This window comes from Micromys minutus (genome assembly GCF_963924665.1).
Source record: "Micromys minutus genome assembly, chromosome: 2".
NCBI classification, from domain to species: Eukaryota; Metazoa; Chordata; class Mammalia; order Rodentia; family Muridae; genus Micromys; species Micromys minutus.
In genome coordinates, this window is record NC_137971.1 from 53,006,470 (window position 1) to 53,032,365 (window position 25,896).

General features: G+C 43.5%; 1 protein-coding gene across 5 annotated transcripts; it reads left to right on the forward strand.

Annotated features, from left to right (window-relative positions):
- On the forward strand, positions 1-25,896 carry LOC308417256 (RNA-binding protein 14). Of its 5 annotated transcripts, none has more exons than XM_080912427.1 (4): positions 16,708-17,385; positions 18,183-18,605; positions 22,876-23,555; positions 25,334-25,896. In XM_080912427.1, the coding sequence occupies exons 2-3, from the start codon at positions 18,194-18,196 to the stop codon at positions 23,547-23,549; spliced, it is 1,086 nt and encodes a 361-aa protein (XP_080768553.1). In that variant the 5' UTR covers positions 16,708-17,385; positions 18,183-18,193; the 3' UTR covers positions 23,550-23,555; positions 25,334-25,896. The 5 variants fall into 5 exon arrangements, with proteins under 5 accessions (XP_080768551.1, XP_080768555.1, XP_080768553.1 ...); XM_080912426.1 differs by having other exon boundaries at positions 16,708-17,242; XM_080912425.1 differs by lacking the exons at positions 16,708-17,385; positions 18,183-18,605; positions 22,876-23,555; positions 25,334-25,896 and adding exons at positions 1-408; positions 7,350-8,811; positions 9,550-10,427.

The window sequence follows — 25,896 nt, forward strand, 5'->3', positions numbered from 1 at the left end:
GTCGTTCGGACGTTTTGCCTGTCGCTGTAGGAGAGGTCTCGTCTCTCCGAGAAGGTGGTTGCGGCGGCAAAATGAAGATCTTTGTGGGTAATGTCGATGGGGCGGATACGACGCCGGAGGAGCTGGCAGCCCTCTTTGCGCCCTATGGCACGGTCATGAGCTGCGCCGTCATGAAACAGTTTGCCTTCGTGCACATGCGCGAGAACGCTGGCGCGGTGCGCGCCATCGAGGCCCTACATGGCCACGAGCTGCGTCCAGGTCGCGCGCTCGTGGTGGAGATGTCGCGCCCGAGGCCCCTGAACACTTGGAAGATTTTCGTGGGCAATGTATCGGCTGCATGCACAAGCCAGGAATTGCGCAGCCTCTTCGAGCGCCGTGGACGCGTCATCGAGTGTGACGTGGTAAAAGGTAACGCGGGAGCGCGCTCGGGGGAGGGGACACGCGCGGTACTCTCTGCCTGTTAGCCACGCCCCTCGCCCAGGGGTTGGTCCTCAGGGTTGGGCACGGTGGGGAAGTGTGCTGGAGCTGGGTCTAAGGTGCCTGGGGCGAGTTGGTTAGAGCCACCCTTCTTCCCTGCGGTCTTAGCAGCATTCATCAAGTGGGAGGAGTTGGCTCTGGGCGGTTGCAGTGGCTACTGCAACCCGTAGCCGCCAGGCTGGGGACGCGCCAGAGATTTGCGAGTGTCCAGGCTGGGGGGAGGCGCCTTTTCCTGGTTGCATGAGCCTTTCACCTAAATGAAATTAGGAAGGAAAGGGCACCAGCCGGATTATGGAGCGGGGAAAATTTCGCCACTTCCCCACCTCTTCTCCAGATATTGGTCAGATCAAGGAGAAAGGGAAAAAGGTTGGGTTAAAGCCCCAAGGCCGCTCTGGGGTAACCTCCGGACGAGCGGAAGGTAGCGGGGGCCCTTGATGGTTTCTCGGGCTCGGTCTTTTAGTATTTTGTCTGGATTGGATCTGTTTGTGGGTATGGGAGGGGCCTCTTCCGAACTCCTTTGGCCTTTCAGTATTTGATGGGTTAGCCTTGGCGGTTTTGTGCTTTTTAATTCTATCTCTCCCCCCCCCCCCCCATTCCCCAATTTGTGTTCGGTTTTTATCTATCTCCCTCCCCATTCCCCAATTTGTGTTCGGTTTTACGTCTTTCCAAGTGGAAGCTTGGTTTTCTTTTTTTATTTTGCATATGAAAGGGGGCTATTAATCCTTTTCGCAGGTAGCCTTTAGTTGCTAAACTGGTACCTCTGGGCACAGCGGTGGGATTGCAAAGGAGTATACTCTGGCCTTGGGGAGGGGATGTGAGAGGGGCTTGTGAGGCTTCTATTAAACTTAACAACATTATTCAGTTAGTACTTTTTATTGTTTGAATAATTATTAGAATAGCTCACTAGTTTTCTTTTTCTTTGAGGAAATGTGTCTTTTTCAGACCCTATTGATTTTCATAGGTTGGGGTTTTATCTAAATACTTGCTTGGTTTTTTTTTTTTGTTTGTTTGTTTGTTTTGTTTTTTGTGTTGGCAAGATTTTTTGGGACATCCAGACCAGTGTGGGTTTTACTGATCAGAGTTAACTTTGCCCTGTCATTTTCAACAATGTACCCCGGGAGTGAGGCCCTGTTTATTTCCTACTTCTGCTGTTGTTGAATTCATATCTGCTTCGTGCTCTATAAACTTTGAGGACAGGAACTAAATGTGGGTATAGGCGCTTGTTCATTCTCATCCAAGGGTTCATTTGCTGTCCTGGAAAGTCACATCTCTTGGGCCATTCCTTGTCTTTTCAAGGAGGGGGGTATGTGAAGGGACATAGGGTGTGCATTAATAGGATCAAAAGTTTTATTCTGCCTTAATACTGTGTTCTGTTTTCCTCAATTCAGGTCATATCTGGAATCTGACTTTATTTCAAACTTTGAGCAAGTTGTGTGATTTATGAGTTTTTGCTCTGTTTAGAGTAAAAGAGTGGGGAAGGTCTCAGATTGGGTACTTGGTCAGCTAAAGTCTGGGATATATGAGTTTTTATGAGTCTTGAGTTTAATTGACCTATTTAGTTTCTTTTGTAGTTCTTAGGTAGTCTGGCTAGTAGAGTGGGAGTAGAAATCAGTACCTCAGGGGACAGACCACATTGGAATTTGCATGGGTCAGTAAACTTTCTGAGATGGTAGGTCAGAGATTTGCTTCAATTTGTTTGAAACTGGCAGTAAGTGACAGGGCGGTGGTTGGGAATAATGTCACATGAGATGTAGAACTCTAGTTTGATTCCCTGTGAGAGAAGGCTGTGAATTTTTCCCCCTTTTGAAAACATAGCAGAACTCTAGGCTGATATGATACAGACTATCCTTTGATACAAGAGATTTAGTGAGATTTGAATATGCTTCTACTGATGCTTTTAAGTTGGAAGTGGAGTAGAAGAGACTGGCTCTGATTCTATAAATAGCTTACTCATTTTTGGGAGGGGAGGCTAAAGATGGGCATTTGGTTGAGGCTGTCAGGTCTTTGAAAAGTGCAGAAGCTTGATCTTAAACAGGATGGCTAGCTCTGCTTTATTTCACAGGGAAAACACATAGTTGCTTGGCTACTTTCACTTTGGTATGATCTGTAGAACAAAAATCTCCATAGCAACAATGATAACTATTCTCCACAGCTATATACTATTGGATATTCAAAGAAGAACAGTTTCAGTAATCATACAGGTTTCAAGGGAATATCAAAAAAGAAAAATAACACTTGGGGGGAGCAACAGCTATTCTTTCTGTATACAGCTTTGTTAATTTAAAAGTATTTAGTCTTCGTTTGGGAAAACTTTTGGTATTCTCTTAGTCTTGTTGGTGAAGTGATTGTGGAGCCATAACACCATAGATGGTCCTGAAAAATACTTGTCTGTCTGTCTACCTACCTACCTATCTATCTATCTTTGAGACAGTGTTTATTGGTGTAGCCCTGGCTGCCCAGGAAATTAAGAGATCGCCTGCTTCTGCCTCCCTAATGCAGAGATTAAGGAATGTGACATTGCTGGGCCTGGCTTACTATTCCTGATGTAGTGGTTTCTCTGAAGCCGTTCTCCAGGCAGATGGGTCTTTGGAGTTCTTTACACTCTGGTTCTTCATTGTTCCATTAGTCAGCTGGCTTTTGAGTGTCTTTGACAGGTCTGAGTTTGGCTACTTACTGCTATGAGACTTGCTTAGGTCATCAACTAGGTAACTTAGAAGACTCCCTGGACTTCTAACATGTGAGCACATGTGCGTGTGCTCTCTCTCACACACACTTTAGATCTAGTTTAAGTTATGAGTGCCTGCATTTATGTTATGTATGTGTATTGCATGTATGCTTGTTGCTCAGAGGTCAGAAGAGGTCTGATATCCTGAAAATGGGGGGTTGGTTGTGAGCCACGTGGTTGAGTGCTAGGAACTGATTCTGGATTCTTTATCACAGCTGCAGGTGTTCTCAAAGGCTGCATCTTTCCAGTCTTCCTTCCCTTTTTGAAACAGTGTCTTAAACAGTCCAGGCTGGTTTTGAACTTGCTATGTAGCGGAGGATGTCCTTGAAGTCCTGATCTCAGTTGACTCTACCACTTAGAAGCTGGTATTTCAGGTGTAAACCGCCATGCCCAGCTCACACTTCCTTCTAATATTAGGCTGGAAACTCAACCTTCTGGTAGAAAATGACTATATTTGTATCAGAGGCCTTCCCTCATTAGAGCTCATTTAGGTAGGCATTTGAATTACTTACTTGAAAGTACTGTTCCTCTTTTCTTCCCCCCCCTTCCTCCTCCCTCCCTTGCTTTTATTTATTTATTTTTTGTGGTGGTCGTAGTGCAGTCAAACCAAGGGCCTTATCCTGTAATACATACACTATCCAGTTATTAAATCTCTTTTCATTGTTGCTGTGGTCCCTCCCTCCCCCTTTTGAGACAGGGTCTCACTGTATATCACTGGCTGTCTTGAATTCACTGTCCACAAACTCACAGAGTTCCACAAATGCTGGGATTAAAGATGTACGCCACTATGATCAGCCAGTTCCTAAATCTTAATTTTCTGATTTGCCACTTGTTTTAATTATGTATTTTTTAAAATGTAGGGGTGCTCTGTCTATACGTACAACTCATGCCAAAAGAGGACTCATTTATAGATGGTTGTGAGCCATCAAGTGGGTGCTGGAAATTGAACTCAGGACCTGGAAGAACAGCTAGTGTTCTTAAACAAAGAGCCAGCTCACCACTTATTTAAAATTTTTTTTTTCTTCTAGAGACAGGGCCTTGCTGAGTAATCTAGGTTTGTCCCCCTTGTCTTTTCTCCTGATTCTACCATGTGCTGGGTAGCACTTGGTTTTTAAACTCTAAACCAGGTATAAGGTGTAGGTGGGATATCTAATTTCTCTTGTAAACCTATTGAAATTTTTGTTAGGTGTTTTTCCTAGCTCATTTTTGAACAGAATGATAAACAGGTGGATGGTCTTGGTGGTACATTGATTGATTTGATTGATTGATTGATTGATTTATACTATGTGTATATGTGGAGTCTAGAACTAGAGGAGATTAGGTCTGTCTCTTGGATTTATAGGGAGTTGAGAGTACAGTGCATACCCTTAACCACTAAGCCATCTGCAGCTCCCATTACATGCCTTTTAATTTCAGCATTTGTGAGTCAGGCAGGCATCTCTATGTGAGTTGGAGGCTAGTCTTGTTAGATCTGTATATATTCATTTCTAGGACAGCCAGAGATAATATAGTGAGGGAGGAAAAAAATCAAGAAAAAAATAAAGTTCCTTTGTTCTTCATAGTGTTTATCTCTACGTTACCTTCCTGCCCCATCTATCTAATCTTGATGTTTTCATTTTGAGTGGATGTTTCTGTTTGTCTTTACGTTCTCCTGGTTGAGGTCAAGTTTAGCCTTTAAAAAAACATTTACTTATTTATTTTGAGGCAGTGCCTCACTTTGTAGCTCTTGCTGGTCTCTAACTCATCTTCTATCTGCCTCACCTCCTGAGTGCTGGGGTTGTAGGCAAGCTTTACTATTCTTGGTCTCTGGTCTCTCTGTTTTTAAAGAAGTTTTAGACCATATCTGCTATTTTTAGCTGATGCAACTTAGACAGCAATCAAAAGGACAATTGAAATGTCCCATGGCTAGATGAATGTTTTACCTTTCAAAATTGGGGTCATTGGAGACTATATTTTGTTGAACTAGGAGCATCAAACTTGGCATTCACTCTTTTTTGTTTTTTTTTTTTTAAAGCCAGGCATAGTGCTCCACACCTATATCCAGTATTTACTTGGAAGGCAGAGGTAGGAGAATCTGTGATTTGGAGATCAGCCTGGTCTGCATACTGAATTATAGGACAGACAGAGAGCTACATAGTGAGAGCCTGTCTCAAACCTTCCCTCCCCACGAAAAGTAGATTATTTTATGTGTATGAATTTCTGCCTGCATATATGTGCCTACATAGGTCAGAAATGAGTGATCTTTGGGAATTAGAGTTATATAAGTGGTTGTGAGCCTCCCTATGGGTGCTGAGACCCAAGCCTGGATCCTGTATAAGAGAACCAGGGCTCTTTACTACTGCTGACCCAACTCTTGTCTATTTTGTCCTTTTAGCATGGTGAGCAGCTTTCAGGTTATAATGTGGCATGTTTTATTAGAGATTAACAATAATATTTTCTAGGGAAATAAACTTGTGGTTAGTTTAGGTTTGAAGAACCACCACCCTGTATCCATTTACACCTCACTAGGCATTTATGTCTGTCGTCTTACTTGGCCCTTTAACTTGAGGTGGTTGGTAGGATACATTTCTCCAGTGAGGAAATAAATGGAAAGTTCTCTAAGGTCACTTAAATAGTCAGTGGTGAATGGATCTAATAAAGCTGGGCCTTTTAGTTTCTAGCCCAGGATCATTTACATGATACTGCACTTGGCTTTTGTCTTTTTTATCTTTGGATGTTGCATTGTCTTCAAATGCTGAAGATGACTTGTATAGGAACAGCTCAGATAAGACATTTCAGAATAAAAGTCCTAAAAGTAGGGTACTTGTTTGGAGGTGTTTGGGTGTCCTTTCCAATATTCTGTTTTTATAAAAATGGGGCCTTAGTAATTTCATCTAGATAACTTTATATTTCTTAAATTGATATGACAAAGATTGGATCCTAGCTCTTGGATGCCACAGGTCCAAAATTAAGTGCAGAGCCTTATTTCTCAAGACCAGTTCCTATCATTGCTCTTTAGATCCTGCTGATGGCATTATAGTTTGTGGTGTGGATGTTACCAAAAATTTCTTCCCTTAAAGTTTCCCTGTGTGTTGTAGGTAGTCAGAATTCTCAGATCAATAACCTGTCTTTGACTTTCTCCTAACACAGCTTACTTGGGTCTTTAATGAGAGAGCCTAGATAGGTCGTATTACTCAGTCATGAACTAGCATGTGTGAGGTCTTCCTGTGTTACTTCCTGCCACTTATGGTACTTTGCCACTTATGGTAAACCTGAAAAAACAGTAAACAGTCTTCTAAGGGGAAGGTATTCTACCCCTTAAAGAGGAACTATAGGAAGTAATATGGGCTTATATCTCTTCTCTTATCTTACTGACACTCACAGGTTCTAGCTTCTGTCCAAGTTAACATTTTGAGTCATATTACACAAGCTTGTTCGTGGACTTTTCAGGGTAAAAACTGATGAAACAAATGGGCATGGAGGAGCTACCTGGGCTTTGGTTGTGGCATTAATGGATTTACAGCAAGCCACATAAAAACATTGACCATGGTTGCCTGAAAGAGAAGACAATGGTCTTCTCTTCACACGGTTGTTGAGACTTCCTGTGTACGAAAGTGACTGAAAGCTGGATAGTGATTTGGAAGGGAAGGCTACTTTGGAGGGATTTGTGAACGCTTCTTATAGTCACTCTGCTTTTACTAAATTGCACCTTGACTGAGAAGTGAGTCATGGCAAAATGCAAGTGGTTTCTAGTGGTTAAGCTCTTCGCTTCAGAGGTGAGCAGTGGGCAGTATTAGATGTGCTCAAGTTGAGATAACTGAGTGAGTCATATAGGGATACTTTCTATGTGCTTGCTGGTTTACAATTTATAGAAGCTGTGAAGATTGTTATCCTGAGTTGTAGATCATCTTTGCTTTTTCCTTTTCTCACCAGAAAGTTGGTTGAGGTGACAGGGGAAGAGATGCCAAGGTTAAAGGTGACTGCTTGAAGCAGTCAAAAGTTTTTTACACACCAGTCACACCTCATGGCATACTCACATAGTGGAGGGTTTAGAGAGACCTGGATGTAGCTGGCAACAGCTGGGTGCTGTTGTGTGTCCAGTTTGGGACCCAACAGGTAGCATGCCCTGCCCCCCTAATTGCTAACCCTCTGTCTGCTGCTTTATCAGACTACGCGTTTGTTCACATGGAGAAGGAAGCAGATGCCAAAGCCGCCATCGCGCAGCTCAACGGCAAAGAAGTGAAGGGCAAGCGCATCAACGTGGAACTCTCAACCAAGGGGCAGAAGAAGGGGCCTGCCCTGGCTATCCAGTCTGGGGACAAGACCAAGAAACCAGGGGCTGGGGATACAGCATTCCCTGGAACTGGTGGCTTCTCAGCCACCTTCGACTACCAGCAGGCTTTTGGCAACAGCACTGGTGGCTTTGATGGGCAAGCCCGTCAGCCCACACCACCATTCTTTGGTCGCGACCGCAGCCCCCTGCGCCGTTCACCTCCTCGAGCCTCTTATGTGGCTCCTCTGACGGCCCAGCCAGCCACCTACCGGGCCCAACCCTCAGTGTCTCTGGGAGCTGCATATAGGGCCCAGCCTTCTGCCTCTTTAGGTGTCGGCTATCGGACTCAGCCCATGACAGCCCAGGCAGCTTCTTACCGTGCTCAGCCCTCTGTCTCCCTTGGGGCCCCATACAGGGGTCAGCTGGCTAGTCCTAGTTCCCAGTCTGCTGCAGCTTCCTCGCTTGGCCCATATGGTGGAGTTCAGCCCTCAGCCTCAGCCCTTTCCACCTATGGGGGTCAGGCAGCTGCAGCTTCTTCGCTTAACTCCTATGGGGCTCAGGGCTCCTCCCTTGCTTCTTATGGTAACCAGCCATCTTACGGCGCCCAGGCTGCCTCTTCATATGGAGTTCGTGCGGCTGCTTCTTCCTATAACACACAGGGAGCAGCTTCTTCCCTAGGTTCCTATGGGGCTCAAGCAGCCTCCTATGGTGCCCAGTCTGCAGCCTCCTCACTAGCTTATGGAGCCCAGGCAGCATCTTACAGTGCCCAGCCCTCAGCCTCTTATAGTGCCCAGTCTGCCCCATATGCTGCACAGCAGGCTGCTTCTTATTCTTCCCAGCCAGCTGCTTATGTGGCACAACCAGCCACAGCTGCTGCCTATGCTAGCCAGCCAGCTGCCTATGCTGCACAAGCCACTACCCCAATGGCCGGTTCCTATGGGGCTCAACCAGTTGTTCAGACCCAGCTGAATAGTTATGGGGCTCAAGCATCTATGGGCCTGTCAGGTTCATATGGAGCTCAGTCTGCTGCCGCGGCCACTGGCTCCTATGGTGCAGCAGCCGCCTATGGGGCTCAGCCTTCTGCCACCCTGGCAGCCCCTTACCGCACTCAGTCATCAGCCTCATTGGCTGCTTCCTATGCTGCCCAGCAGCATCCCCAGGCTGCTGCCTCCTACCGTGGCCAGCCGGGCAGTGCCTACGATGGGACAGGCCAGCCGTCAGCAGCCTACCTGTCTATGTCCCAGGGGGCCGTTGCCAACGCCAACAGCACCCCACCGCCCTATGAGCGTACCCGCCTCTCCCCACCCCGGGCCAGCTACGACGATCCCTACAAAAAGGCTGTCGCCATGTCGAAAAGGTACTGTATGCCCCCCCTGCCTCAGCCCCCAGCTGGGGCTTAGGGCAAGGGGCTGAGGTTGGCATGGGAGGGAAACAGGAGCCATTGGCCCCTCCTTTGGTCTTCTGTGGGATGTCCAAAGGTCATGAGGGTGAGTGTCTGACATTTCTGGTCATCGGGATTCAGGTGGAGCATAGTGCTCAGCCTGGGGTGATACCAAGAACATCACCATTCTAGGATAGCCTGATGAATCAGTGGAGCCACTTTTTGCAGGATTGGCTCATAGATTTTTTTCCCCCACTGTCTGAAGGATCCTTAAACTCATTCCCTTGTTCTGGTTTTGGTGGGACGGATGTGAAAGAAAGTAGTCCTTTTGGCACTCACTGGCTGAAGGCATGCTTATGGGGTGCGTCCACCCTGGAAGTTGGGGACCCTACTTTCGTCCGTCGTTCTGTTGATAAACCAAGGTCTTTTTGTACAGGGCCCATGAATGGGGATAGACTGGGAATGTAGACCAGAATTCACCTTGGCTGGTTTGGAAGGGAGAGCTTCAGCAGAGGGCTTGGTTTCCCACTGACTTGAAGAACCCAGGTTTGAGTTCTTGGCCTGGATAGGATAATGAGCCTTCTTACAGGGAAACCAAACTTTTTGAGACAAATCTGGTATACCCTCCCTGTCCCCAATGGCATCTCCCCTAGGCCTACCTGGAGCCCTCCCCTCAACTGTCTCATTCACCAACTGTCTTCTTCTCTCGACTAGGTATGGTTCCGACCGGCGTTTAGCCGAGCTCTCTGATTACCGCCGTTTATCAGAGTCGCAGCTTTCGTTCCGCCGCTCGCCGACAAAGTCCTCGCTGGATTACCGTCGCCTGCCCGATGCCCATTCCGATTACGCACGCTATTCGGGCTCCTATAATGATTACCTGCGGGCAGCTCAGATGCACTCTGGCTACCAGCGCCGCATGTAGGGCTATCCTGGGGATGGGGCACCACAGGAAGGGAGAGAGAGGAAGAGGTAGGGTAGGGTGTAGACCCAGGTTATCACCACCCTCTCTCATACCTCTCCCAATGGTGGCTTTTGATTCCCTCCCTCTATCATGTGGGCCTTCCCCAGGAGAGGACCCTTTTGTGTTTGGCAGTAACCTGCTTTGTTTCTTTGCCTCAGCAGCACATCTTGCTACTGGCTTTAGATCTGCGGTTTTTCCTCTACCCAGCCATCTCCCCAGAATGGGAATTTCTTTTATATTTTAATTTTTTTCCTGGCTCCCTTTTATTTTTGTGCGCGATACTTAAGGTTGTTTGGAGGTGATACAACCTACAGCTGAGGTCAGGCGGCGCGTTTTTCTTTTTAGATGTGAGGGAGGCCAGGAAAGGGTTACTTTAACCATTTCCTGTGTGTCCAGCTATGCCAGCAGTCCGGGGGCCCTGACTGTCCTTCTGTAGAGACTGTTGACTGAGATCCTGTTGGGACAGTCAGTTGGTATGTGTCCAAATCCCTGCTTACCACTGATGTTTTAGCTGATGGTGACTGGCATAGTCCCAATTCCCTATCTCCCCAAGTAGGTGGTGTTAGAAATCTTAATTTTTTTTCCTCTCTTTTGTATGGACTGCAAATAAAACTTGGGGCGATTCGTGGTTTGGAAACCTGGTTGTCATTGTCTTGATTGCACTGTCAGGTGAGCCAGTTTGACATCCAGGAAGACATTACAGCTAGAAGAAAGGCAGCCTGAAGACCCAGGCTGGGTGTGGAAAGGTGCTTGAATGTGGGGATTGGAATGGTTTCCTGGTAACCAGTGGGATTAAGTTTATTATCGTCTTAAATAGCATGCCATCTTTGGGACTGGAGAGTTCAGACCAAGTGGTTGGACTTTCTCAGCAACAATTTTAGTTGATCACATCAAAATTTAGTAAACAATGCCCATTTTCTTTGCTTATGTTTGACCAGTGTCCCTGATTTTTTCCCAAATCAGGAAAAACAAAACAAAAAAACTACAGTCCAGCAGGATGGTTCTGGCTGAGATCTGGCTGGGATGGGTAATGGGCTGCTGGTGTTTACAGAGCTAATGAATCCTTTGGGCAGTGGGCTTGAGGGAGTGTTGAGCCTGGGAACTGGGAAAGGAGCTGTAATGGGGTAGGAGTGATACCACTATCTGGTGTTCCCCTGTGGTTGGAGAAATGAGGGGCAAAGGGAATTTGAAGCATATTGGTTGTTCTGGCCAATCCTGGTACTTCGCCTGTTGAACTTCACCATGGAGCATCCTTCCTGTGTCCTGCCAAGCTCAGTCATCACAGCACCTGAGACTCCTTTTCCCTGTCTGCATTTATTAATGGGTTTTGGATGTCTTCTTGCTGAGTTTATATTTTAAGGTGTTACAATAGACATTTTCTTGAGAAGGGGTCGGGGTGCAAACATTATTAAGTAGGGATGCCATGATTGGGTGAAGAATCCAGAATTCTTTTTATACTTTTAAGGTGGAAGACCTGGGTAGTTTGAACCAGGGATAAGATGGAGGCATGAACTTGGTGGGTAAATGAAAGAAGACTGGCTAAGTGGAAGGATAACTGGAACCTGACAGTCCTTGGGGAACGATGCTTTAGAGATACTTTTGGACCTTGCTGAAGGAAGATGCCTTAGCAAAAGGGAGGGTGTGAGAGATTGGTGCATGCATGTGTGTGTGCATGTGCACGCAGCTGACAAGTTGATTGGGTGGGTTATATATGCCTCCTTCATTGGCTTCAGATGAACTTGTCTGTGACAGTACTTGCCCCAGATGTCTTCTTCCTTCTGCCCATCATGTAAAAATGCCTCAAGATTTCGAGTTCTTCCTTGTGATTAAGTGGGTTAAATCTCAGGCTGTGTAGGGTCAGATCTTTTATTTGCTTCTCTTTCTGCTCATCGCCTCGCCTTCAGGTGCTTTGCTGCTCATTTTCATTCTTTTGCAGGACGGGGTAGAATGGGGGGGGTAGGTTTCTTGATACTTCTCTGTGCTGCTAGAATGACTTGAGGGCCAAGTTACAGGCTTGGTGTGACTGGGGAAATAGAGGGTTGAATGTAGGCTGAGATTGTGGCCTTTGTATTTGCAATATTCCTTTGTCACTTTCCTTTGCAGTACCATGGTTCCCGGAAAAAAAAAAAAAAAAAAAAAAAAAGGCCAAGCACCACCACCAAACAAACCAAATCCCTCTGCTCCCAAAACCAGTGTTGTTGATCTTTATTGCAGCTCAAACTCTTCCAAGTGGTTTGGCCTATTGGATCATTCTAATTGTCTGCCATCTGTAGACAGCATGCCTTGTTGCCTCAGCCCTTGGGGTTCTCACTCAAGCCAGAAGCTACAGAGAAACCACTTGGCACTTTTTTTCTCTTGCAGATTGTTTAAAAACATCTTTTTATTTAAATAACCCAACTGTGTTAATTCTATAAACCACTCATACTTTGCTTTTTAATAGATTTCTGAATTTCAAGTTTTTAACAACTTGGGGAAGATGGGTTTGGTGAACGGGAGGACAGAAATGCAATGAGTGCTTTAGGGAACCGTGCTTTCAATGTGTCTTCAGGTCATTCTACATAGATGGCCATATTGTATACCTTGGCCATATTGGAGAAGTTGTTGGTTTGTTTATTTCTGGAACAATACTGTATAGGGGTTTCTAGCCTTGTCAGTCTGCTCTCTTCTGAGGGTTGGCTTTTTTAAAAAATTATTTTGGTGGCCTGCAGCTCCGTTTCTTGCAATAGAGATAATGAGACTATCATTGAGGAGCCAGTCTTAGAGGTGCTGCGTTTCTAGTTCTATCTACACACACCTTCCCATCCCCCAGCTATGTCAGTCCCTGCACATCTGTTGGTTCTTCAGGCATTTTGTCCTAACAAGCCAAGTCATTGAGCAACAGAGTGGCATGGGTGCACAGAGCCATGCTGAGGACACGGTCACTGCGTCTGTAACAGTACTGATGATCTGGGAATTTACTTCATAGATCAGAGATCTGCCCACTTCTTTCCTAGTGCTGGAATTAAAGGTGTAAGCCTCCACTCTTGGGTGGACTAATGTTCTTATAGAAGTTTGGATAATAAAGAAGATAGCACATGGGAAGCTAAATATTTATCTAAATTCTATTTTAAAATGATGTTAAATGAGAGTTTTCTGAAGAAAAATCCTTAAAATTGATTTCAGGTTTAATTCTGTGAATCATTTAAAACTATGTGAGAAGCTTGAGATGGCAATACTGGGAGAGCTTGGTTTTGTTAACCTAGCAGAAAAACTTGAGAATTCTTTAGTAAGACTTACCTCTCTCTGCTTTACTGATTTGAATGCAGGCTCTCTGCTGTCTCTTAGCTGTGAGATGATTAACATGTCTACTGCCTCATTTTGTCAACTAGCATTTCTTTTTAAATTTGAGATAGGATATCGATAGGTAGCAGTGGCTGGCCTGGAATTCAGTATGTAGATCAGGCTGACCTCATACTCAGCTGCTTGCCTGCCTGTCTCATTAAATTAAAGGTATGCACTACCATAATCAGTCAGCCTTTTCTTTCTTTTATTTTATTAAGATAAGGTCTTCTGTGTCAGGTTCTTCTCCCAACTCCATATGTAGCTGAAAATGACTTTGAAATTAGATCTTTCTGTCTTTATACATCCCAAGTACTGGTATTATTTGCAATACCACCATGCCCAGTTATTGTGGTGCTCATGATTTGAATGACTCTAGGGACTCACATTTGTTAGGGAGCACTCTGCCAGTTGGATTGTATCCTTAGTTCTTTATCTGACAAAGATCATGGTTCTAAGTATTGCTTAAAAATATTTTTTTTATATCAGTGGACTCAGAATTGTAAAGAGGGGATACTTTTATTACCAAAAAAAAGCACCCCATCTCCAGGCCCCCAGACAGGGTTTCTCTGTGTAGCCCTGTCTGTCCTGGAACTTAACTCTGTAGACTAGGCCATCCTCCAGCTAAGAGATCTGCCTCCCAAATGCTGGGATTAAAGGTGTGGGCCACCACTGCCTGGATAAAAGTCATTTTTATATGTTACCCCTCTTGTTATTATTCCATAGTCATGTTGGATGGGGTGAATGAGCACCTGGCAAGTGATATTTTTATAGTCAGGTATTAAATCTCAGAACTACGGAGATGGCTCGTTGGTTTAGAGTGCTTTCTGCTTCTGGGTTTAGTTTTCACAACAGCCCTTAATTCCAGTTTTAGAGCATCCAGTGCCCTCTGCAGACCCTGTACATGGTGCGCATAAATTCACTCAGGTACACATATACACATTAGATCTGGGAACACCAAGATGACCTGGTGAAGTACTTAGTTATTCAAAGGACTTGGGATACAGGCATGAATGCAGCACATACATTAAAATCTGAATTTTTGCTATGAGTAGTGCATAGCCTTATTTAATTTCCTAGGTCACACCAATTTTGGTGCTCCTCCTTTAGGATCACATTCTTTGCTTACCTAAAGTAAAGTTTACACTACCAGGAGAGAAGTCTGAACGTAAGGGGACTGAAGCGGCATGACTGCAGTGGGGTTGGGGTAGGCACACTTGTTTGGGGTTATCCTTTTGATTCCTTGTGACCATCCTTGAAGGATACTGGCTTTAAATTTGAACCTTTATCAGACTTGTAACTCATTACTGTACCGAAAGCCAGTTTTTCATTAGAAGTGTAAATTACTAGATAAATGTGTTAGTCCATGCCTATATTCTTACTTAGCACAATAAAAGCTGAGGCAGAAAGATCATGAGTTTGAGGTCAAACAAGAGGCATCTAGGAATTTTTTTGTCATGTTGCTGGGTAACAAACCCAGCTCCTTGCTAGGTAGTCATTCTGTTACTAAGTTACATCCCTACCCCTGACAGGCAAGGTGATTTTTAAAAATATTTCAGGATAGTGAGGGGCTCAGTCTGTGGTGTCATGGGGTAAGATAATTTGAATTAGGTGGCTTAATTTTTTTAAAAGTGAAAACACCAAGTTTGTATAGTTGTGAATAACCTATATTTGGGTAAATAGACATCAATATGAAGACACAAGCTATAGAACCGTTTTACCCAAGGCTTCATTTTGCTACCTTTTGTCAGTTATGATAAAAATCACCTTTGACTTGCTTAACAGCTTTTTGTTTTGAAGAGATTGGAAAGTTGCTGATATAGGGGATAAGAGTATGTTACCAATAATTTTTTCCTTAGTACTGGGATTTTAAACAAAGGACCCCACAGTTTAGGCAGTGCCCTTATTGAGCATATAACCTTTTCAGCCAGCAGCATACCTACCTGTGTTACTGAAAATTCAATCCCTCCCTTGTGGTTATTAGAAAGTTATCTCATACATTAGTTTCTTAGTTAACAAGTATTTGAGTGTCTTTCATGTTACCAGGGTAGTTCCAACATTGGGGCCATATAATACAGAAAATGAACAAGATAGAATTCCAAGTGGTAGTAATTACTTGTTAATGGATTGGCCAGTAAAAATTTTGAAGAAAGAATATTCTATTATAAATAGGTAAAGGTAATAAAGCCAGTCTATCTGGAGGGCTGATTGAGAATGTAGCAAGAACCTGGAATGGGTAGATTTGTTAGTCCACAAACAAGCTTGAATTCCCCTCCCCATTTTATACCAAGTCACACTATACAGGCTAGTCTGGCATTTAATGTAAGTGCTGGAATTGTCTGGTTTACCTGTAATTTTTAAACCAGGGATTTCGATTTTGAGGTTGGTCATAGAGTGAGGTCTGGTGGTCTTGATGTTTGCACACTGGCAGGAATTGTGATTTCTTGAATTGTTACCAGTCTCTTAATCTTCAAACTTGCAGAGATTCTAGTTCAGTGGAGTGATGTTTTTGGTCTTGTTTGCTGTCACAACTCCTCTCCCCCAGAATTTTGGCACAATTAAACTGAGAGAAGAATCTCTGTACCCTATGCATATTGAGTTGTGGTTATACATGTTAGATCCCTTCAGAAAGGGCCTGTGGAGGACAGTAGAATTTTTATTACTGATCTCAGGTGGCATTTACTTAGTCTCAGGTGCACCAAAATGAAATGAGCCGTGGCCATATTTAATGTCATATTGTGACTTTGTAAGAGACCTATTTTCCAGCCTTAAATTATTGCCTAATTTTCTGCTACTGAACCTAGTAGCTTATTTTCTGTCTTCTGCCTTTTATTTTGGTAGGCTTTCTTTTTTTCTTTTGTGGCAGTTTTGGGTGGTAGTATGCTCTATTTGTTATTTCACATCCTGTTCTCATGAAGTTCCCCTGCTTTCCGCCTGTTCACGTTTAAGTTCTCCATTCAGCACCTTTCCCTTTGATCTCCATCTTCAAAAGCTGCTTTGCAAAGGGTCATGACTAAAAATCACTTGCTCAATGAGTATGGAATTATATGAAGCAGCCAGTGGGTGAGAAAAATGTGATGAGGGAATTGGACCATGTGAAGAATGTTTGTTTGTACTTGTTTACAGCTGATTGTGACAAAGCCTTTTTTTCCAAGGTCAGTTTTAGGGAGTTTTAAACTTACAGTTTTGGCTATTGGCGCCCAATAAAACCAAACAAAACCAAACTTTTGCTGTTCCCGTTTTTTGTTTTCTTTTTTGGTTCTTCTCTTGGTGGGGTGAGGTTGGTGTGGGAGTCAATTTTCATTCTCCATGTTGTACACTTTTGGGGGATGTGGGAGGCTGTTTCCTAGAGGGAACTTTAACCTCAGTGCCTCCTAGGTCTCTGATGAGCCTATTGTCTGGCCATTATATCGTTGTCGGAGCTGGATCCTGACTGTTTTAAGAGTTTTTATATTACCTACAGATATTTTTAGTTTTGGAATAAGTTTGGGATTTAGGAATAGATTGGAAGTTGCCCAAGTGGGGGTTGAATTTTAAGTAGGGGCGGGAGCTTGGCAATTTATTGTGGGTCGTCTGTTTAGGGGATTGGCTGCAGCATCCACGTTGCAGGGCGTGGTGGCGCTCAGTTGGAGAGAGGTGTGGATCATGGATAGGGGAGTTGAATCCTGTAAGGGTGTGCACGTGTTAAGTAGCAAAATATGAAAGCTTAACAAAATTGGAGTCACAAAGCTACAGACTGCCAAAGTGAGGCTCCTTGCTCATTCTGCCTAATGGCTGGCAGCGCTTCGAAGAATTCCGCGTTTGTAGCTCCTCCCTCAGATGGACCTCTTGCCCAATCAGTGGCTTCTGTTTCACTAGGCTGGGTGCTCATTGGCTTTCATATAAAAGCTCCCGGGTTACTGACGTTTCCACCTCTTCCTGGCCTCTCAGGTAATTGGCGTTCCGGGTAACCAATCAGGAAGAGGATCTCCGGGAACGCCAGCCTTTTACTTTACCGAACGGCCAATCCGGTGGGTAGGTTCACCCCTCTTTCTACCCAGAGTCACTGCTGTGGTCGCCGCCATTTTAGCGTTTTTGTCAGAGCTGTCTGCGCTGCAAGGAGGAGGAGGACCTGCAGATTTCCATGCGGTGAGAGACTACACGTTCTTCTACTGTGTTCTTTGCTCTGTTTAAAAACTTACCTGATTCCCTTGGGCATCAGGGCTGTCCTAGTGGGGTCGCAGCCTGCGCACCCGTCCCTGAGAGCCGACATCGGTCCGCGACTTAGTGTGGTAAGCCTGAAGCAGCCTTCTTCCAAGTCCCCATCCCCTACCCTCCAGAATACCCTTCTTTTGTCCACCTTAACTTCTGCTTTGCTCAATCTCCTACTTTGGGGTTTCTGCCTAGATAACTCTTAGATTTCATGCCCCAGGTCATTGTTCTCTCTTTACCAAACTGTAGCACCCATCTTTGACCAGTTTTTCTGTAGGAGCCTGTAATAACATTTCCCCAAAAGGATTTTCTTACTCGAGCATTTTTTATATTTCCCATGATTTTTATCTGGTTGACCCAGCATTTACTACTCCAAGTGAAATTCCTGAACGTAGTTACTGTAAGGCCCACTTTCCTGGAAATGGTTGCTAAGAGAGGAATAGCTAATTTGAAGTGATTAGCAAGTCTAGTAGTTAGAATCTTGTTTTCTAATGTCATCACAGTCGGTAGAAATTATCAGTATCTGTAGCTTTTTATTTATGCTCAAAACTTAACAGCATATTGCTTTTTTGTCAGAGGTAGAGGATGTGTAACTGGCAGAATACTTGCCTGTAATGTACTGCACCACAAAATCCCCTTTGTCTACAAAAGTCTGCCTTGTTAGAGTTTTCCTCTTTTATAGAACTTATTGTGAGGAATAGAAGCAGGCTTTTGTTGAACTCCCCATTCGTTATTGTTTGGAGATGTAAGAGCATGGCTGTAGAAAACTTTTGGAACTCTGTTATTTATTTGAGTTGCCCCCCCCCCTCCTTTTTTTTCCAAATAGTTTTTATGGACTTGAGGTCTTCCCTTAAAAATCTTGTTTCTTTACTTGCAGGCTGTGTGGAGATGGTGAAGCTGTTCATCGGAAATCTGCCCCGGGAGGCCACAGAGCAGGAGATCCGCTCACTCTTCGAGCAGTACGGGAAGGTGCTGGAATGTGACATCATTAAGAACTATGGCTTTGTGCACATAGAGGACAAGACGGCCGCTGAGGATGCCATACGCAACCTGCACCACTACAAGCTGCACGGAGTGAACATCAATGTGGAAGCCAGCAAGAATAAGAGCAAAGCTTCAACCAAGTTACATGTGGGCAACATCAGCCCCACTTGTACCAACCAAGAGCTTCGGGCCAAGTTTGAGGAGTATGGCCCTGTCATCGAATGTGACATCGTGAAAGATTATGCCTTTGTACACATGGAGCGGGCAGAGGATGCGGTGGAGGCCATCAGGGGCCTTGACAACACAGAGTTTCAAGGTGAATCACTCTCTTTTGGTAGAGTGCTGAGTACAAGGATATTAAGAACGGATTGGATGAGAAAAGGAAGGAATTAGGATGGAAGGATTTTGCTGGCTGGTGAAGGATGGGTCATTTGAACAAAAGCTTTTGTTTATTCATTTATTTTTGTGTGTGTTCGTCAGCATGCATACATGTAGAGGTCATGGGAAAGTTTGGGTGAGTTTGTTCTGTCCTACCATGTGGGTCCCATGGATGGAACTCAGGAAGTTAGGTGACAAGGGCTTTTTTACTCCTTGAATGAAGTTCATTGACCCTCAACCTCTTTTTTTGTGCCGCCTTCAGAAATAATACAAGAAATGTGTGATAAATTTTGTAAAATGGAGAATGATGATCTAGAGGCGGGTAAAACATTGGTTTTCATGTTGACCCTTTTAAGGTTTTGAGCCTGTTTTGAAATCCTTTCTCTGAAGACTTCCTTTGCTGTTCCCTCCCCCCAACCCCTCCGCTTTTGGTGTTTGAGCACATTGCAAAGTGCTTTACTCTGGCTTTATTGGCTCAGCACAGCATCACCACTGTGTTGTACTTGATAGAGGAAGGTCAGGAGAAAATGACACTTTAGGGACAGGATTCTGGGTTGAGTTTATTACCCTCTTGTCTTCGTTATTTTTAGTAAAAATAATGAGCTTTGAAAGTTGTGGCTGTATTTGATTTTGATGTACATTTGTACCAAGGAGTTACATTTGAAAACCACTTAGAATTTTTTTTTTTTTTTAAAGAATATAGGGAGGAGGCATTGGGATTTGGAGAGATAATGGTGTGTCTTTCAGTTTCATGTGCATATAGGGGCAGTTGATTTAGACATCTTGGACTACTTTAGGTGTTACCATGGAGTACTGGTTAGCCAAATTGTTTTTATGTCTGGAGGGCTGCTTGGGTGTTTGTTGATGTGCGTTATCATTTGATTTAGAAGGTATTTCGATTTAAGGTTAAAACTTTCTTGTTAAAGAGTGTCATTTAAGAAGACTGTTGAAGCTGGCTGGTGGTGGCAAATGCCTTTAATCAGTCCCAGCACTTGTGAGGCAGAGGCAGGTGGATTGAGGCCAGCCTGGTCTACAGAGCTAGTTCTAGTACAACCAAAACTACACAAAGAAACCTGTCTCAAGAAAACCAAAAAACACAGCAAAGCAAAACACTACCAACAAAAAAATTGGTTGAATTGATCGCTGAACTTTGTTCAACTCCTTTTATCATTTTAGTTTCCAAAAATCAAAAACAGTTTTTGAACATGCAGATCACAGCATAGTCCTGTAACTATGTAAGAAGAAGAAAAATACACACACACAGATTTGAAATATTTATGTTTATGGCCTCTAGAGGTCAGGAAAAAGGGGTTTCAGATCCCCTGGAACTAGAGTCAGATGGTTGTGAGCCATGTACTGGTGCTAGGAATTGAACTAGGTCCTTTGGAAGAGCAGGAAGTACTCTTAACTGCTGGGTCACCCTATTAGATCTATAATTGTATTTCTTCTTTTTAAAATCAGGTATATAACTTTATGTGTCTGGTGTGTATATGTACACAAGGTGTGTAGAGACCCTGGGTTCTGGCTGTTTTGATAGAAGTGATGGTGAGTTCTTTCTTCAGTACTACTTTTGAACAGTGCTTTACTGCGGTCTTTGCTCATTTTACTTAAATTGTATGTTTCTGAGAGTCTGACTCCCCCACCCCCATGTGACAAGTGCCCTGTGTCATGGGCATTGTTTTGTATTATTAAAAATGTCACAGGTCTCTCAGGTCTAGTTTGCTTTCCTCTTTTAATTGGCAAGCTGAGAGTTATTTTGTCAACAACTTTAATTGGAAGCAAAGACTGCCTTTGTGGAGGGCTGTGGCATGACACCTAATTTTTGGAGACTTTTCATCACTTTAGTCACAAAAGAAGTGTGTGCTGGTGGCAGTTCCATATATAAAGGGGGTACACTGGTGTGTTTGAGGGCAAGTGTTCTTGTGTGTCTGAGACTCTGACTCTGATGTCTACCTATGTCTGGCTAATTTTGCAATATTTCCCTTAGTACATTTTTAGAAAGTGGTATCAGATGGATGAGCCCAGGGCATTCTACATGCTAGTAAGTGAGACACTCTGGAAACAATCTCCCCTTCTTTCCTCATTTTATTACCGAAGTTGTCCTTAAACTCCTAGGCTCAAGCCATTTTCCTGCCTCCAGCCTCTTTTAAGTGTGTGTCCCTCAAACCCTTAGCATTAATTTCATTTCTAAATAATTGATTAAACCTTTATGTTGAATAATGTTATTTACCTGGCTGATCTTTTTCCTTTTCAGTGTATTATAATTTGGTATATTTTCTTTTTTTGTTTGCCTACTTGAAATAAAATTAGTTTTAGATTTAAAAGATTTAGTTCCTGTTTTGGATACCAGAATCCACAAATTATTAGATCAAATACTTTCATGTCTTAAATGTGTCTGTTGGTTTCTTGCTTGCATGCCTCTTCTCTAATTTGTTATGTACTAAAAAGTAGTCTCCTGGGCAAATGCCAGGGTAGTTGTTATTGTTTGTACATACTGATTATCTTCTTTTGATGATCTGCAGCCTAAATTTATTGAGATTTACTGGCTTTGTATTTTGTTACTCTACTCCCTTTTCTAATTTTTAGAATTTAATTTTGATTTTGCATGAGAGATTATGTTTACCACTTTTTCTGCTAGAGAACCCACCTTCCTAGTCACTGTCCCCCCCCCCCCCCCAAACTGGGCTTCTTTGTGTAGTCCTGGCTGCCCTGGAACTCATTCTGTAGACCTGGCTGGCCTTGAACTCAAGATATTTCTGCCTCTGCCTTCCAGGTGCTGAGATTAAAGGTATGTGCCACCACTGCCTGACTCTTGTCACCTTTTTTGAAAATGATTTTTATTTTGTAATCAGTGCCTGCATGTATGTACTTGCACCACATTTGTGCCTGGCACTGTGTTGTCCGAAGAGAATATCAGGTCTCCTAGAAATGAATTACAGGAGGCTGTGATCTGTGTGAATGCAGGGGTTAGAACCAGGCTTCTCTGGATGAGCATCCAGTGAGTGATCTTCTGTGCCATCTTTTAAGCCCCTTCTCTGTTCACCTCTTTTAAGATGGGTGTTTGGTACATTGTATGTCATTCATTACATTGTGAAAATTTTGATGGACTTAGATCCCTTTTCAATTTATTTGCCAGTAAATTGGTTGACATGATTAGTAGAAAAATTTTAGGTGAAAGATTAAGAATTTAGTTTTAACTTTTATCCTGAAAGTTTTTTATTATGACCTTTAGAACTATTTTTTCATTTCCAAAATGCCAATTGTTATTTTCAAATAAAGGTTGTATTTGGAGCACATTCTTAGAATTTCACATTCTTGGTTTTTGAGACAGGCTATAAGTTAAATTGGGTTCAAGCTTAACCATCCTCTAAGCTCAGCCTTCAGAGTGCTAGGAGTAAGGCATGTGCCACCATGTCAAGCTTTTTTCATCTTCTCTTATATGAGAAAGCACTTTAATTCTGCTACTCTGAGCAGTTTATTTCACTTACCATTGTTGTTGGTTATTCTTTGTACCTTTCTTGTCCTCTTTTATTAAAATACACTTCCTATGTGTGTATGTGTTGACAGTCTCCTGTTTTCTTTTGATCTCTGACTTGGAGAGTCAAATTTTGGAGAATCCCTATTGGGATGATTATCAGATGAGGGAGAACAGTTTAAAAAGAAGACTACTTCAACTTTATCTTGTGTCCCCAGACTTCCTTAATTCATGGTTATTCTAAAGATCTAGCTTGGAACTTGCTCCCAGGCTCAGCTTTGGAACAAATCCTGATCATTCTTAAGAGATGGTAACTTTAGAATCTCTTGATTTTGGGGTACATTGGCTCACAACTTTTTCCTGTTTAATGGGATTCTATAGTCTTGATATAGAAGTTGAGAGATTGGAGCACTCTAGCTTGAGTTCCTTTTGTATGGGGCCACTGGGATGAGTATTTTACAGTCTGCAGTGGATGAAATTTCTTTTCTGGGTAGGAGGAGAATCCTTAGCAAGCTGGTGTCAGAGGTTATAATATTTCTTCTTCATCTGCTTGACCTTTGCTTGAAATCAGGTCATTTATGCCAAGTCAACATTTTGGGCTTCCCCCTCCCCCAAAGAACGTCTTTGTCAATTTGCCACATACATTAAGAGTTGTTTAGGTGACCAGTGGCTGGGGTAGGGTTTTGGGCTATTACTTTGTGATAGCAACCCTTCTTGCGTCTGTTTCTTCAAGGCAAACGAATGCACGTGCAGTTGTCCACCAGCCGGCTTAGGACTGCGCCCGGGATGGGAGACCAGAGCGGCTGCTATCGGTGCGGGAAAGAGGGGCACTGGTCCAAAGAGTGTCCAGTAGATCGTTCGGGCCGCGTGGCAGACTTGACCGAGCAATATAATGAGCAATATGGAGCAGTGCGTACGCCTTACACCATGAGTTATGGGGATTCATTGTATTACAACAACACTTACGGAGCGCTCGATGCCTACTACAAGCGCTGCCGTGCTGCCCGGTCCTATGAGGCAGTGGCAGCTGCAGCTGCCTCTGCATATAATAACTATGCAGAGCAGACTTTGTCCCAGCTGCCACAAGTCCAGAACACAGCCATGGCCAGTCACCTCACCTCCACCTCTCTTGATCCCTACAATAGACATCTGTTGCCGCCTTCAGGAGCTGCTGCAGCAGCAGCTGCTGCTGCTGCTTGTACTGCAGCTTCTACTTCATATTACGGGCGGGATCGGAGCCCCCTGCGTCGCGCTACAGGCCCAGTCCCCACTGTTGGAGAGGGCTACGGTTACGGGCATGACAGTGAGTTGTCCCAACCTTCAGCAGCTGCTCGGAATTCGCTGTACGACATGGCCCGGTATGAGCGGGAGCAGTATGCGGATCGGGCGCGGTACTCAGCCTTTTAAAGTGAGGTGAGAGTGGGGGGTGTCATCTGGTTTTGCCATCCCTCCTGTGGCCCAGAGGGTTCCCATTAGGCTGCTTTGCTTGCTACTGCAGGGCTAGGGTGAGGTTACTAGCATGGTTCAGTTTATAGGCAAATCCTTTTAAGTGCTAAGTTTGAGATAAACATCTTTTGCTCTCCTGCTTATTTTTTCCAGGGCTTTTAATAGTGCAGTGGGGGTTGTTCTCATTGTAATTGTGTCTGGAAGAACAAACAATGGTATACTGATGAATCTTGGGTCAAACCTGCATATTGGTTATTTGATCTGGGATCCAGACATTCAGACTTAGGTACACTGCTTCTCAGAGTCTGTTGAATTTCTTAGTCGTGCGAAATTAGTTTTTTCAAGTTGCTGTGATCCATTATGCTGTGAGAGGGTCTGACCACTAATATAAAGTTTGTAACTTATTATTGTTCAAGTCCTATGAAGATCTACAAAATGGCATCATCTTAATCTTGAAGAATATATTCTTATATTCTCAAAGGTTTCTTAGTCTTAGGCATTTAAAGAACTTAGTGCTAAGTTGAGGCAGAAAGTAGGAAACACTTCTTAAAGAGTAAGGAATCTGGCGTGAACTTCAGAGTCCAATTCGCTGCTCAGTGCAGCTTTATGTCCTTAAGAGTCTGCTTTTGTTATCTTTTATTCTCTTGTGTTGTAGCTTCTTATTTTATTCAGGTTTTAAATTTTTGAACCTGGATTCCATATCTTCCACTTAAGGTAATATGGCAATATAAGTGCATGCACACCTGTATTTATATTCTTTGGTAGTGTTGCAATCTAGGATTAGGAACTTTACCATGATACCATGAGCACATCACTCCCTCATCTTACTAGTTAAGGACATTACTCAACAACTTCATCTGTGTCCATTTTACCATGACCATGACTAGGTCTAAGTTTGTAGGATAACCTGGCCTTGAACACAGTCTTGAGTGCTGAAATTATAGGTGTGCACCACCATGGTAGTGCTTCTGTTTTGACTATATTCTCTTTTGATGCTTCTTGTCAGCTTTGGTTCAGGCTCTTTTTTTTTTTTTGAGATTGCTGTTGTACTTGGGGTAATTTTCTTTTAGTTTTAAGTAGCCTTACTGTGTCCCTGATATTGCCATAGATCTTTAGTCTTATGGTTCAGATACTTTGTCATCTTTCATATTGAGGCAGAAGGTATGTAGCTTACCTAGGTCCATTGAATAGGAAATGACTGGTTTCACTGACTAGGATTGTGGTGGAAGTCACAACTTAAGTGACTTGATGTAGCTTACACCTTCTTTTAAGAGTTGATGTATAAACCTTCAAACATGTCCAGTGTCCTTGGCAGTAATTCTTACATTGAAACATATTGTTTGCTGGCTTTTCACTCCAGAGGCTAATTGGAACTTTGTTGTTTTTTGTTTTTGTTTTTTGTTTGTTTGTTTGTTTGTTTTCTGTTCTCTGATGAGTTTGTGGAATTACCTTATTTTGGGAATGCTGATAATGTTAACATTGAAAGTAATAGAATGACTTCCTACTATCATGAAAGATTTGCTATTTAATTTGGAGAAAGGCCTTTGTTGGGGACTCTTTAGCCTCCCCAATGATTCTCTGACCTTCAAGCTGTTCTCATTTTTTTTAGAAATTATTGATACTAGGGAAGGGTACAAGCAAAAGTGAGTTTCAAGGTATGACTTTGTAAGATGTTCTTTGAAGTTCTAAGTGGGAAAGCCCTTTTGAGCTTTGCTGTAAAGCCCCTGTACTGTGCTCTCTTTCAGGTGGGATGTGTGTGGGCTGAAATTCCAAGCTGCGGTTGTGCATGAGAATACACCCTTCGTGGTACCCCATCTCCGGGACGTTCTCGGCTCTGAGCATTCAGTCCCTCAGGAACCATGGACCTTAATTTACTTTGTTAAGTTCTTTCTCTTTCCTATTCTCTCTCCTGCTCAGTTTCCTGTTCTCCTGTTTATTCTTCTGTAGCTTCCCATTCGAGTTCTGTTCTCCCAGCATGCCTCCTATACAGACACTGCTGGGGCTGTGCTGTCTCCTGACTGCAGTGGGTATTGGATTTGGGAGTGACCTTGATGAGAATCACTGCTCCCATTTTCTTTTTTGGCCCAAAGACTAGACTTAGAAATTTGGAGCACTTTCCAGTGAAATAAATGGTTTTCCAAATTAGGGTATGTGTGCTTTGAGAAAGTTCTTCTTTGGGCTTGTTTTTGGGTTCTTTGTTTATTTGTACTGTGAACAGAAGGTGGGGGAGTGTTTAAAGTTTAAGCTACTTAGCTTTGGCTAACCCTGCAGAGGTTTTTAAATTTTGCTTTTTAAAATGGTAGATGAC